At 33.3% G+C, this 15,797-nt stretch overlaps 1 protein-coding gene across 3 annotated transcripts in view; it reads left to right on the forward strand.

Annotated features, from left to right (window-relative positions):
- Positions 1 to 15,797, forward strand: part of LOC122052375 (ATP-dependent DNA helicase At3g02060, chloroplastic-like) — a 47,232-nt gene that overhangs the window by 10,436 nt on the left and 20,999 nt on the right. For all 3 annotated transcript variants that reach the window (XM_042613864.1, XM_042613865.1, XM_042613866.1), the window contains exons 5-7: positions 6,695 to 6,819; positions 7,822 to 7,961; positions 13,432 to 13,502. In XM_042613864.1, the coding sequence (XP_042469798.1) occupies positions 6,695 to 6,819; positions 7,822 to 7,961; positions 13,432 to 13,502 (336 nt within the window). The remainder of the gene's footprint in view (positions 1 to 6,694; positions 6,820 to 7,821; positions 7,962 to 13,431; positions 13,503 to 15,797) is intronic.

Below are 15,797 nucleotides of genomic sequence, written 5' to 3' on the forward strand. Positions count from 1 at the left end.
GGGGAATCTTATGATTTTATGAGATGAGTTAGATTGAAATTCAGGGTTTGGTTTAACTTTGCATTAGATTCAAGTTTAGCTTTGGGTTCGTTCTTTGGATAAACTTCTAAGCTGTGGTGAGCCACTTGGACATCATTAAAGTAACCACGCTTTCGAAAATTTTCAAATAGTTCTATCTATTGAACTTAATACAAAACTCTGGTCTAACCAGTTAGGATTAGTAAGGGGGTAGCTTCAGTTAGTTCCACTAAGTCAAAATGCATTAGGTCGAAGTCATATCTTCCTAGACATGCACAGACAGAGTTTCCTTGACCTACTATCATCCAAAATTTCACTGGTACCATTTATCAAGTTAAATTTTTGTCTCTTTAGACTAGTCCTAATTATCCACCTGGGTAAGTTATTGATTTTGGAAGTTCCAACTAATTTGGAGCCTCCCCCTAAATTAATGGACTTGGGTTTTAGGTTTTGAGTTTGTGTCGATTTACTTTATAGTTATAATAGACTTGGTTATAGTTTGAGTTTAGATTAATTTTGTTTTTATTTAATTTAGGCTTAGTTATTGCTTTGGTTGACTTTCCTGAATTTAGCTTAGAGGGTTTACTTTTTGAAATTAAGGTTGATTAATTGGTTTTAGATAATGTATTTTATTTTTAAGTACGTACTATTGATTGATTCCTACTTGCATGGTTAGACACGCTTTCGGAACTCAGGCTTTAGTTTGATTTTTATGTTGATTGACTGAAGATATAAAGGTTTTGTTAGTTGAGCTGGACTTGTATCCGAGTCCGGACTTATTGTACACAGCTCTTTGTGATCCAAGTATTATATCAAGATACTTAGATCTAGTTGTAAATTTTTCTAGCAGTTGTTTTAATTCAAGTACTTCGCTTTTTAATCTGGAATTGCCCTTCTCTATGTAGCATGAATACGGGTACGGGTATTGTATCAGACATGACACGGATATGGCGATATGAAATTTTTTGAAAATATAAGACACGATACGGCGATTATTAATATATATATATATATATATATATATAATTAAAAATCCTAGAATAGAAAACCATATTAGATCAATCAAAATATCCATTACAAACAAAAAGTAAACATAACAAAATGTAAAACACCAAATCCATCTTAAATAAGTAAAAAAAATCAAACATCCATATCTGTCTCATCACCAACACCACCTTCGTCAGTAAATAAGACTGACTCCAACTTAGGTTCATCAAGAGACAAATTGGCAATTTCAAGGATAGCAGCACCCTCCATGTCCATGGAATCAAATCCATCTGCTCCAACATCCCACATCTTACTTTCTCCTTCATTATAATGTGGACTCCTTCTAGATAAAAGACGAAGATTATAGTGAACATATACCAAATCTTCCGCTCTTTGTGGTGTTATCTTGTTCCTCTTCAATGAGTGTATGAAACTGTAGGTGCTCCAATTTCTCTCACGACAAGAAGAAAAAGATGGTTGTCCAAGTAGCTTTAAAGCTAAACTTTGAAGAGTTGGTGCAGAAGCACCATGGATAACCCACCACTTAGTTGGAGACATCAAACTTCGATCACGCATTGCATCATTATCAGAAAAATCATCAATGACAGCTGAAAAAGAGGCAAACTCCTCATTGACACTTCTTCGTTCGGATGAATTGGAGTAATATCTTTCAATGCACTTTTTCCTTTCTCTTGAAACTTCGATGTCCCTATGAGGAGGAAGACGATTGGGAGATTCTTGGGTCACTCATGGCTATAATACCTATATAAAAAGATTGATAGTTTATTAGTTTAAGATCATTCGTAAACTAATATTTCTAATTTGCTAAAACTTAGAAAGTAAAATTTTTTAGAGCTTTACCTTGGATTCAAAGAATGCGCCAAACAATGTAGAGGTGTATTGCTTTTATTACATCGCTCCACCAGAATATTATGAACAACCTCATAAAACTTTGAATCTTCACTATGAGCCCCCTTTGAGATAGCAACTCTCATTTTCTCTATCATTTCATCCCACCACTCATAGACTAAATGAAGACAAGGTTGATCAATGTCTGCTTTCCTTAGCATCTCATAAATCGGACTTGTGAAAGCAAGTATATAATCAATCTTTTCCCAAAATTGATCATCCAATATCTTGTACTTCACTACTCTGGCCTTCACTACATCCTCCTCCTTGTACACATCCCATCTTTCACTAATCCCCATGTTTTCAAGACATTTCTTGATTTGTCTGGACCTTTTAAGCATAATGATTGTGGAAGCAAATTGAGTATCCGCAAGTGATAGTATCTTCAAGTTTGAGTTTTCGTTTAACATCGATAATCTCATATTGTGATTCAGGATAAAATTCTTGATCATTGAAGCATCATTTGCTACTTCTGCTATCCACTTGCACTCATCAAAGGCTTCTTTGTTTTGTAGAGAGTCAGTCGGTGCACAAATATTCTTCAAAGCAAGATTCAATGTGTGCACAACACAAGGAATCCAAAATATGTGTGGATACTTTGCTTCAACGAGTAACCCAGTTTTGTAAATAGGAGCATTATCGGTGACCACTTGGACAACATTCTGATGCCCCACTTCATTTATAGCATTAATGAGCAACTTAGAGATGAAAATTTTATTCTTGTACTCGCCTTCACAATATATCGCCTTCAAAAATATAGGACCACTTTCACACACGGCTATGATATTAATTAGCGGTCTTCTTTGTACATCCAACCACCCATCATTACAAATACTAACCCCCTTTTGTTTCCAAGCAATTTTTGTGACTCCAACAGCTTTTCAATTAAGTTTTTTCTTTTTGAAGAAGTGAAGTTCTCAATAAATTGTATCCAGGTGGAAGATAACCTGGAATCGTTCGTTGAGTAGCCAAACTGAAAGGACAAACATAATGAGGATTCCTAGCAATATTGAAAGATAATCCTCCGGTGTAAAAGAGCCTCGCAATTTTAGAGTGGAGCTCATCTCTAGTATTCAAGTTAAAAGCTTTTTCAAGAGAGCCAAGTTGTCCTTTCCTCTTCTTTGTTACAGTTAGATCATCATTTTGCATAGGACCACTAAATGATAATTTTGAAGCCATGTTTGATGATGCAGATGACGAAGGAAATGAAACTTCTTTCGGTTTAGAATTCTTCTTTCTCAATTCTGCATCATTCACAAGTTGTTGCATACACTTCATTTGATCCATTGTAACAGCCGTACAACCAGCAATTCCAGCCTCTTTTTGTTTTAACAGGTGTGCTTTCACCCTCGAATATGATCCTTTGCACACTTTAGTACATATATTGTATGACCAAGTGACATTTCCTCCTCCAACTGCCTTTTCCACCTTGGTTATAAATTTCCACAAAGAAGAATAATCATCAATATCCTCTTGTCCACTCGTATTTTGAAAACTTTTCATGGCAAATAAGCTGAAAATAATATAAACATATTGATCAATAGACTTTCCAACATTCTACTTACTACTGTACAATATTTTTCTTTTGGCGTAACAAATTTAAAAAGTGTTGTTCTATTGATCATTGCATTGTCTGCACATTGCACAGGAAGCTCGAACCAAAATGTGCAATGTTATAACTGCTATGAGAAAGGTCTCATGGATGCGCAGTTCTTTTTTTTCAGAAGAAAGAAAAGCGAAAAAGCAAAAACAAATTCAGAACAGTGATTTTAGAAGAAAAAACAGAAAGGCAAACTTGCCAAAAACTAGAAGGCGACGGTGAGCAGAGGCGAGCACGACGAGCAGAGGCGAGCAGAATAGTGGCGAGGCGAGCAGAACAACAGGCGAGGCAAGCAGGCGAGGCGAGCAGAGCAACGACGAGAGCAGAGCAGTGGCGAGGTTTATAGCAGCGAGCAGTGGCGAGGTTTGCAGCGGCGAGAGCATGGAGGAAATAATCGGGAGCAACAAAAGATCGAAGACAGGAATTTAGGGTTTTGTTATGCCAAATTCATTTTAATTTATTTATTAATCAATCCTTAGAAATTTATTATTTTTCAATATAAGCCTTATAACTTTTAATTTTTTACATTTGAGCCCAAACATATCCAGAAACGTGTCACATCCGTGTCTTAGCCATATCCTAATCGTATCCGACGGGTCAAACTTTAAAAAAGTCAATGGCACGGATTTTTCCGTATCCGACACGCATATTTGGTGTCGTGTCCGTGTCGTGCCCGTGCCCGACATTTGGAAAAAAAACTACAAGTGTCCGTGCTATACAGGTCCTCCTCAAGTTTTGCGACTTGAGTTGGGATTTCAGCTAGAATCTGTTGAATTTATTTTTAGTTGTTCATTGGGGTTTTTATTTTCTTTGCTTTGTTCGTTTATTTGATCTTCAGATATAGTTAATTTCCTATGTAAACATGTAATTATTTTAAAAAACTTTTTGCTTAAAATAAATTATATCTCATCGGAACCTTCGGAAACGAGTGTGGACTCGTGGCATGATTCTGGTTTGGACCCGTCTTCCGATTCACTTTCCAATTCTGATCCGTATGTCATCAGCGCGAGATAGTTGGTGTGCTTTGATTTGTTCCTCTGACTGAGGACGATTCATCCTAAGTTGCCTTAAGGGCTTTCTTCTTCTTGAGATTTGGGTAGTTGTTCTTGTAATGCCCCTCTTTTTTGCATCCAAAGCGCGTGATGTTTGTCTTCTTGTTGTTGGAATTGGAAGTGGATTTGATCTTCTGCAGGTTCTTTTTGGTGAAATTCTTCATCTTTCTTACCAGGTTCACTAGGTATTCTTCATCATCAGAGTCTGGGTCAGACTCATTTTCAGGCTCTGGTTTAGATCTGGATTTTTCTTTTGATGTTCCTACAACAAGAGCAATACCTTTCTCGAATTTGGCGTTAATCTGTTCGTGTAGCTTTAATTCACAAAAGAGTTCATCTAATTTTAATTTGGATAGATTCCTTGAGATTTTGTAGGCATCCACGATGGATGCCCACAATGCATTTCGAGGGAATACATTTAGAGCATAATTTGTCAGATCTTGGTTCTCCATACTGATTGTGATAAAGCCCGTTGAGGATGTCTTTTATCCTTGCATACAACTAACTGCGGATTCTCAGGAGTAAATGTCTATTTTCAAGCATAACTTTTGGATTTCCAACATATCAGGAAATGTGAATAAAATTAATATTTGATATCACCTCTGGTTTAATTCCTTTTTGGTTCACGTCTCAAGATTGCTGATTGAGGCATGCAATTTTTTATATGTTGTAAAAATACGCTTTTACAATTACTTTTTTATAAATGCATGTTTATTTTATGACTAAGTTTTAGGCCATGCTAAGCAATATAAAGGGATATGGATCCATCCGAATGGCTTGGAAATGATCCAGCCATCTGAAAATCTCTGATATCTTCCTCTTCAACGTAGCAACACCTTCAAGTTGCAGCGACAAAACCACCGAGCTATTGCAAGAAAACTAAATTGGCAACCCTAATGAAAAAAATTGGGCTTTGGTGAGGGTGCCTATGGACCTCACCCGTCTTCTCTGTTGGTGCCTAAAGGCAACACCTTGTACCAACATACATACACATTTGACACTGGAACTATCTAAATCCTGGTACAGCGAGGGACTTTGAACCTTGTTTTAAGCTTTCTATTGCCAACAGGCAAACCATTTAATTTATGATCTAACAACCAAAATATTAACTAATCAAATATTTTAATGCATTTTGATTGAAAGGTCTTTTTTGTCCTTGATAGGTCGCATTAAGATGGAAGGGGAGCCTTGGCGCAACGGTAAAGTTGTTGCCATGTGACCAAAAGGTTACGGGTTCGAATCCTGGAAATAACCTCTTGCAAAAGGCAAGGTAAGGCTGCGTATAATGGATCCTTCCCCGGGACCCCGCATAGCGAGAGCTTCGTGCACTGGTTGCCTTTTTTTATAGGTCGCATTAAGATGCCGACCTCACCTAGTGGGATAAGACTTGGTTGTTGTTGTATAGGTCGAGGTAAGATGCATCAGCAATTATGTGATCCAAGAACCAGTTATTAACTATTGTATGCTTTATATGAATGTTCATTTTGAGTATGTTTGTTGACAAAAGTAGATGACTAAACGTAAGACTAGGAGAACACTCAACGTAGACGTTATAACTTTGTAATCATAAGAATAAAAATTTGAGACACCAAAGTTCTGAAGCCTTATACTGGTTTTTGTCTTGTTGCGTTGGATGTTTAGTCACCATTGGAGTCACTAGGTCAATATCACTAGTCATCCAAAGTGCAACTACACCTCTACTTGTAATGGCATTTCCATATTTTTCTTTACTTGGAATCCATTTGTTTATTTCATCTTGGGTTTGCTAAATTTCTTGTTAAGGTATTTCCTAATTGATAACACTAATCAATAAGACATACTTGACCATTGAATTGTTTTCGTACAAACTTGTTCTAATTGTTCAAGTTGGTGAATGTCCAGAGTGACACATTTGGTTGTTCTCTTACACATTTTTCATAATAAACACTTGGTTTTTGTGTGTGTTTGCTTTCTTTTTCATACCTAATTATTCTATGTTTCACTAGGTTCTGTACTTTATTGTTTCAATCAAACAAGCAATTTTGTCGAACAATCCAATTATGAATGCACGTCTTCTTTTTCTCTACCTTTACTTTTTCTCTACCATTGACTCATTAACTTGGACCTGTTTTATTGTCTAATTTCTCAGAGATTTGGCGTCAAACAGAAGGAGAAGATAGCATCATTCAAGACTGCTGTCGATGTTCTCACACTTTCTGCAACACCTATTCCACGCACTCTTTACTTGGCATTAACTGGATTCCGTGATGCTAGGTAACTGGATTCCGTGATGCTAGGTAGTAGATATTGCAAATAGTGAAGTATGTGTATGCTTACTTTAAGAAAAATCGGGCATCCAGCTGTATCTTGAAAACCTTTGTATAGATTTAGACTAACTAACCCAATTTTGTTGCAATAATTAGTTAAGGATGAGATCAGATTCCACCTCTCTTCATGTGGACATGCCATCACTGTAAAGAATTGCATGTTTCTCTTTGGGATTTCCTCCTATTGTTGGAAATCTTAACATAATGAGATCAAATATTAAAATTCAACAATAAAACCATGTGCTGAGGAATAGTTATCAGCTAAAATAAACATTAAGAAACATGCATGCGCTGATAAATATAAATATACCAGATTTTATAGATTTGGTATCGATATAGCTGAAGGCAAATTGTATAGTAAGAGACTTTACAATGTTTTAACAATATCTTTAGCATTGGCCTATTATTACTAGATATTGAAATTATATCTGAATTTAATAGCTATATTTTTGCGTTGAGGTAGTAACTTGGTTTCATTCTTGCATTATCATGGCTGCCTAGTCTCAACCTTGATATACTTCCAAATTTTGGTCGAGACAACTGAATTCTGAAATATTTAATAACATTTAGTGTTATTCATAACCTCAGCATTGTCAAAAGTAGTGTGGGCCAGGAAAAGCCTAAATTAGCGATCAATTTTGTAGAATTAATTTGTTAAGTATATCCATTTTACCCTTTCTGCAGTCTTTTGTCTAACAGCTAGTACCATCAGTCATAGAATCATGGTTAATAAAGTTTGTGATTCATCATTTATGACATAGTGAACTTTTTAGCAATTATGAATTTATTGTTGAGATTGTCCAAGTATCATTTTTCACTGTGATTATGTCAGACACTTCTATTATTATATTTTAATAGAAGGTAGTAAAAAGGGTTTTGCGGAGTATCAGAAGGATAGAGAATTTTCAACCTTTTTCTTGGTTTCTAAGCTGACTAACTTGTATTGCAGTTTAATTTCCACACCGCCTCCTGAAAGAGTTCGTATAAAGACTCAACTATCATCTTTTAGTAAAGAAAAGATTTTATCAGCCATAAAGTTTGAGTTAGATCGGGGTGGTCAAGTTTTCTATGTTCTTCCACGAATCAAAGGTTGCCTCTTTACTTCTATTTATTTGTTGCTGTTACCTTATTCCTAGGAACCTTGAGCAACATCACAAGCACGAGTCTCATACCATAGCAACAGTCTTGTGATGAGAGAACACAGAGTAAGAATAATTCTAGAATGAATTAGTTTAACAGTGACATGAAGCCCTCTTTTATTTGCTTGCACAATAATCCAAATTTCATCAACACTCATGCAATATGTATTGAGATTAATTAAAATAAAAATGAGCAATTCCAAACCCTCAAAATTGATTTTTTTTTATTTGCATTTGTTATGTGAGATGTAATTTGAATAATATGATAAATTCTAGTGAATAGTTAAAGATGGATGAACATGAGATTTTTGTGAATAAACTTATTGATATCCTAGATATACTACAAGAATGAGAAATTGGTATAGATATCATTAATAGAATTATATTTTAACTTGCGTGCTGCAAAGGTTGTTAAAATTATAATATTTTTATTCTTGTGAAATTAAAAAAAAAACTAACTTTTCAATTTAATTTGTCAATTTTTTGAAAGGTATTTGAGATCAATTAGAAAATTAATGACATACTTGTTAGTTTATTGATAAAATTTATTTAAAAAATATTTACTATGAGCAAAACCTTACAAGTAAATGATTGCGATCCTGGTAAGGTCGAAGAAACACAAATTACAAATTTATAAACTCAAATAAAAAATTATTTGGGATTTGACAAATGAACTGAAAAAATTCAAAGTAAAACTATGTTTGTCTAGGATGGGAAATTGTAATTGTCAAATAATAACAAAATAGTGGTGTTACTTTGGAATTTGTATACTATTTGTCTGACCATCTTTATTCTTCTTCCTAAAGTTGCTGTTAAAGTTTTCCTTTTTGCTTTCATAAGTTTAAGGATTTGTGGTGTTTGCATTCTTAGAGTTAAAGTTCCTTGATTTGAGAAGATTAAATTTCAATACAATTCATAATTTTGTTTCTTAGTAGATTACACTTAATGCATTTCATTTTGGCATTTTGAATTATTTTTCAAAAATTTATATAACTTACAATCGAGTGTCTCTCTAATTTCTAAACAAACTCCAAAAGTTGAAGTCGTTTTCTAGTTGGATATCACTAGGATGGTTTCTTGCTTAGAATGGAAAGAAAGAACTTAGGATGAGTTAAAGGTCGTAGCTAGATGGTGAAGGCATCATTATGATGGTTGCTTGTACATATGTTTTCTATGCTTTAATTAGGGCTGTAAGGAAGCGAAACTGAGCCAAGGTTTGGGGTATTCAAGCTTATTTGATAAGGTAACCGAGTTGAGCCAAGCCGAGCCTAAAATAAACCAAGTCATTGAAATGATTATTAAAGCTTGGTTTGGTTTATTTTTTATGAGCTTGAGCTTGGTTTAGGCTTTGCTTGAGTTTGGTTCAGGCTTGTCTTGAGTTTGGTTTGTTTAGATGTTATCAAGCTCTCAATTCAAACTTGTTTGATTGTTTGAAACTTTTATTTGTTTGATTGATTATTGAACTTGACAATTCAAACATGTTTGTTTATTTAAAAAGTTTCTTTATTTATTTAGCATGTTGATAAGAGTTTTATTAATGAACATGGTTCGTGAACATTGTTCGTGACATTAACGAGCTGAACACATATGTGTTCAAACTTGTTTATTTAATGGATCTTGTGTGTATTGAGCAAACATAAACAAGCACTTACCAAGCCGAACACCAAGCTTGTTCATGAACGTTCAATTCTATTTATAACCCTATCTTCAATTATCAAAATGCATTTCCACTTTTTTTTATATCTAAAATAAAGCTAAGTATGGATGCGTCAAAGTTCTCCTAGATACATGACCAATTGATCAATGCATAATCCGAGTTTATTTTTCAAAAAAATATTTAATCAATTGAAGTAGCACCTTGAGGCCATTAGGTTGAATACATCTATAACAAGAAGCTGAGATTCTACAGTATGTAAGGTGTAAAGACCTACTTGTAATATTCCTTATTCACAGAGTTATCATGGAATAATTGCCTTCAAATCTTCCTAAAAGACTAAGACAGTATTTATAAAGGCTTGTATATAATTATATAAAATTTTCCCATTAGTTGAAGTACATTTAGATTGAGATGGTATGGACATGCTTGAAAATGATCAATATTCTATAGTGTATTGGCTAAATTGATCAGCGTGGCAGGTGTAGGAGATAAAGAAAATATCTTCCTAGGTTGAGGATTTCATTTTTTGGCCTGAACGATATGATGGTGTCAAAGCCATTGTTATGTTCGATGTGCTAGCATGTGGTGTCCGAGGCATTGAGGATGAAGGAATTGGGGAGAAGGAAGAGAAGTGAAAGGAGATCATAAGGTGGAAAAGGGGAGAAGAGAAAGAAATTATATATTTAAAAGAAAATTCCTTATTGTGCCTTACCTCATTGCACAAGTCCCACCTTAGAAGTCTTGTCAAGCCTCGTGCTTGTAGAAACTTTGCCCTCACAGACGCTTATATCATTAAAGCCTTGCTCTTGTTATCACTTGTGGAAGCTCTATCATGTTACTCTTGGAAGCCTGACCCTTGGTCACTTGCATTGTCTTTGTGGGTTGCTAGCAAAAACATTATTATGAAATCTTGACCCTCTATTTGTATTAAGGTTCTCAAACTTTGTGTGCCACTCAGTGGGGCTACTTTTTGTGCCGCTTAGTGGGGCAAATAATATGTTTTGTCATTTACTAGCATAATTGATTGACACGAAAGAAATATAATTTAAATTAAAAATTAAAATTAAAGATTATAAAACATTTTAATTATAAAAATTGATACAATCGAATTAATCATAAAATAAACAAATATGTGCTAATAATTTAATTAATTATAATTAAACAATTAATTATAACTAACAATTAATTAAAGATTACTTAAGTAAAATTAATTATGTTACTATTAATATTCAATTAAATAAATATCAAAATCATATCGAAAACCGGTACCGAAAACATATCGATATGGTCAAAGACCAAAACCCAAGGTTTTAAATCTTGTATACAATATGTTTTAACTAGTTTGAATTAGGGTTGAGAACCAAATTGTAAATAGAATAAAACTCAATTGAAAGTGGTAAATATAAAAGAACAATAATTGTAATATATATCAATGCAGTGGAGACTACCTAAGTAAATAACTCTAATAATTTTCGCACTTCAATAATTATGAGATATGACTTGTCTTAAAAACATGGCTAGCAATGGATAATGTGATTTTTTTACCCAAGGAAGGATAATATTGATACTAATTAACTTTGTATCATTAGCTTAAACATTATGAACTCTGAAGCTTTTTGCTGGCTTTCACTTTGCAACCAAACTTTTCTTTGACACCTTGTGAGTGTATGGGATTTTAGATATTCAGAAGTGTTGCATGATTGAGAAAGATGGGAAGGATGTACTAGAGGGGATAGAGTTAAATTTTGCTTGTTTTCAACCAAAATCCATTTGATTATTTGTTTTATGTATCATTGCTTCATTACCACTAGATGAATGTTAGACATGGTTTTATGACATCGACGATAAGAAGGCTAGTATCATGCTATTAAGATGGCAACTTCTTGATAATATTGATACAAGTGATCTTTGTATGAAATTGAACCTTATTTGCTCACAATAGTCTCAGTCTTAATGGGTTAGACTAATCTTAATTTAATATAATCAATTTAATCCAATTTCATTTGGAGCTACAACTAAACTGAAATGTCTTAAAATGGTTAGATTGGGTGTTTAAAACAAATTGTGGAATGAAATGTTGGTCCGTGCCGTTCGGCACGGATGATTTTTACCTTTTCGCTGGGCTAGCAAAATCGGCACTGGAGGCGTCCTTGTCTCCCGACGCATTGTAGGCTGCGCTGGAGGGACGCCTCCGGCGGCGCCGAAAGCGTCGGGAGCGTCCCGCGACGCCTTTAAAGCTGATGGTGTCGCGAGACGCCTTCGGCGCCTCCAGAAGCGTCCGACGCCTCCGGATGCGTTCGACGAAGCTTCCGATTCCTCTGGACACGTCCCCTCGCGATCCGTCGTAAGGCCACGACATTTTTTTTCTTATAAATTAAATTTTCTATTTAATTAATTTAAACAATTCCTAAGATACGTGTGATATTTCGAACATGCTTTTATAATTCCTAATTAAATTATGCTAATAAAATATATAAAAAATATATTTTAAATTAAAATAAATTTAATAAATTTTATTAATTAATATTCTAAAAATTTATTTTTAAATGTTTTAAATTTCGTTTAAAAATTTTAAAAAATATAATAATTCTATTTATATTCTAATAATTTTTTATTATTTTGTATTATTTTAAATTTCATTTAAAAAATTCTTTAAAAATTCTAAAAAAATTTAAAAAATTCTAAATTATTTTTAGAAAATTCTAATAAATTAGATTTATATTCTGATAATTTTTTATTTTTTTTACTTGATAGTTTTTTTACTATTTAAATATATATTATTTAATTAATAATTAATTAAATGAATAAATAGTTAATTTATATAATTGTTATATATCTTTGTATTAATTTATATACTTATTATTATCGATAGATCAATTTTAATTCGAGTTATTGATAGATCAATTTTGTTTAAAGAAAACTATATTTAATTAGAAAACTATATTTAATTATTTTTTCTAACAATATTAAATTGTTCGATAATTGAGAACTTATACAAAATCAATATACAACTTATTTTTATATACACCATAAACATATTTATCTTATAATTCCTATATATAAATAAAAATATATCGAGACCGTATCGGCACGGCATGATATGATACCGAAAATATATCGTTTCGGTCTGAAACCGAAACTCCGGCACGGGTTAAAATTTTAAACCTTGAAACAAACTACGCAATTGAGATGTGTCTTAGTGAATCAAATATAAGTTGACAATGACTCCTCATGAGCAGCTAATAATCTCAGAATCTTGACATGATGGTGAAACCTGTGTGCCTCAACCAATGATCTTATTGGTCCACATGCCTCAGTTGATGCACTCACGAGAGCGTACAAATTCTAGAAAATAGAAATTCTATCATGCTTGAATAAATAACACAATAGGATGGTTTACCAGAGATTGTAGAAGTAATAACAAAAGTATTTAAGATAAAACTTTAGATTATGAATCAATTTATTTTTCTGGTGGGGTTTTAAAAGTTTTCATTTATAATATTTATTTTGGTTGTTTTTACATCAGGCACCAAAATACATGTGTCAGGTGCTGTTAATTAAAAGAAAACTTACCTCTGCCAATCCACATGTTGGGATTGGTCTGATTATCTGCAATTTGTTTGCCTACTTATGAAGGGGAGTGCTAAAATATTGAAAAGATATATTGGGTCCTTTTTCTGTAGCTTATCATTGACAATGAAGCATGTGTTAGTTTTTGCCCATGGAAAATTGATATTGATGTGCTGAGAATTTGTGATAACAGGGTTAGAAGAAGTAAGAGATTTTCTTGAAGATTCGTTTCCCTGTGCTACAATTGCAATTGCTCATGGGAAGGTTAGTTGGCTTATTTATTGACAAAGATTTGTAATAGAAGTCTGCTTCTCTTTTACTAGCATTCCAGGAAACTCGATATGACTTTTTTTTGGGATAGCATAGTAACTTCCAATACTTTTAAGTTTTTGTTTTTATTCTTCATCCTTTTTAAGGATAAGTTTACCTATTTCTATAGTTTTTGAAGCTTTTCTTAGTGCAATGGTTTTTTGTTAGAAATAGGAGGACTGGATTCCATGCAAAGATGACAAACATCTTCAAGGGAAGAAGAGAACACCTAGTTTCTTAGAATAGATGATAAAAGAAGAAGAGTCAATACTACGGAAAAAATTTTGGTATTCAACTTGCTCGAGGAAAATCATTGATAGATAGAACATTATATGTGCATACGACAAACTAGACATGCCTACCAGTTGGGTTCGAACCGGACCCAGAACCATAACCAGGTCAACAAGTCCTGGTTCGACGGGCTAAAATCGTAACCAACCCGTTTTTAGAGTTCTGGTCTGAAATCATCCATGAACCGACAATTCATTGATGATTCAAATCAACAGACAGTTCATGGTGTATTCTTTAAAAAACTATTAGGTGATTTTTCTAAAGGGTCTATTTTTTTTAATGAAGAGATGGCCTCTCGTTCAATGATTCATAACATTTTAATAGTCTTAATGGTGTGATTCAATATAAACCAAGCCATTTGCCTTGTTTTTTCCAATGTAGGATTATTCCACCTATCTATTGGAGCCAATTTTTCAACCTATTTGTCTGGAATTTTTCAATATCAAGGCTCTTTCACTTTTAACTCATTTAATTTGTCGATTCCATTTAAATATCTTAGTAGGTCATTCATTGGTCTTATTTTATTTTATTTTTTATCCATCCAACATCTAACTTAGTTTATAGAGGCCACCTGACTAGTATAATATGTTCAACAATAATTTGCCAAAGGATATAATTTGTTCAACTATAAAATTATATATATGGTGAAGACCATCACCGAACATATAAAATTAATCAAAAGCTATAACTTGTGTGATATATATGCCTCACCACATTAAAATATAACGATGTTACTGTTAGATTAAAAAAATCATTAGTAGCAAGTGCAACACTAATTGGTCTATAATACATTATTATAATAAGAGTGAAGATAAGGGGAGGGTGTGACGACATAGAGGATAAAAACTAAATATTAGAGAAAGCCTAGGAAGAGAGATAGAAATGTTTTACTTGAGTGGATAAATGGAGAGAAAAAATAAAGAATGAATTCTTTCGTCTCTCCCTTTATAGGGGAAAAACACATAAATAAACTTAAAAAATATAAACTCCCGAATGTTGACAAAGCAACTTTGTGAAGAATGAATCGAGGCTTTCCTTAAAACTAATTTACCTTATTCAATAATATTTATAATATTTTAATGGTGAAGAATGAACCGAGACTTTCCTTAAAATAATTTTATCTTATTCAATAATATTTATAATATTTTAATGGTGTGATTCAATATAAATCAATCTAATGGCCTTCAATTTTTTATTTAATGTGTTATTGTTTCACCTCTACATTGGAATCAATTTTCCATTCATAAACCAATCCATATGTCCATTGAAGTTAATATTTAAAATATAATATAATATAAATAATAACAATGAACCACCGAACCAACGGATTGTAATGGGTGGTTCTGAATCATTAATCATAACCGACTTTGAAGGTGTTAAGGGTCGAGATTTTTTGAATTGTCGAACCGGTGGTTTCATTCTGAACTGTAGCTGGGTTGTGGCCAACATCTTGGTTTATGTCCTTTTAACTTGGTCTAGGATTTACTTCATTTGGTCCATTCTAATAATGTTAAACTTATTCTAAAATAAACCTTTTATAATTCTTTAGTCTATAGTAAATCTACTCTATATTAAAACTAAATAATTCAGATTTTATTGTACAATCAAAATACCATCAAGACTAAATATAATTATTTATTATGTGGATTCCCAATTGGTTGTTGAAGCGATAGAAAAACACACGGAGTCACTTCTTTATTGAAAAGTGTGCTTGCAATTGTGCATGAATTCAGGAAAGTTTCTAGGGACTCTTAGAGATGTTGTGGGCCACGATCATATCAATTATTTCAACAATGACAGGCTCAAGGAAGATGAAAGACACGAGGTTAGATTCATGTTAATGGGGGTTACACTGGGAGGTTGAAGTTTCAATTTTGCTAGTTTGCGAACTGTATTGGACGATGATGTTGGTAGCTTGTTGAAAAAGGGTCGTTGTCTAACTAAACAGGGACGGCATCT

Source organism: Zingiber officinale, chromosome 3A (genome assembly GCF_018446385.1).
Source record: "Zingiber officinale cultivar Zhangliang chromosome 3A, Zo_v1.1, whole genome shotgun sequence".
Classification (NCBI taxonomy): Eukaryota; Viridiplantae; Streptophyta; class Magnoliopsida; order Zingiberales; family Zingiberaceae; genus Zingiber; species Zingiber officinale.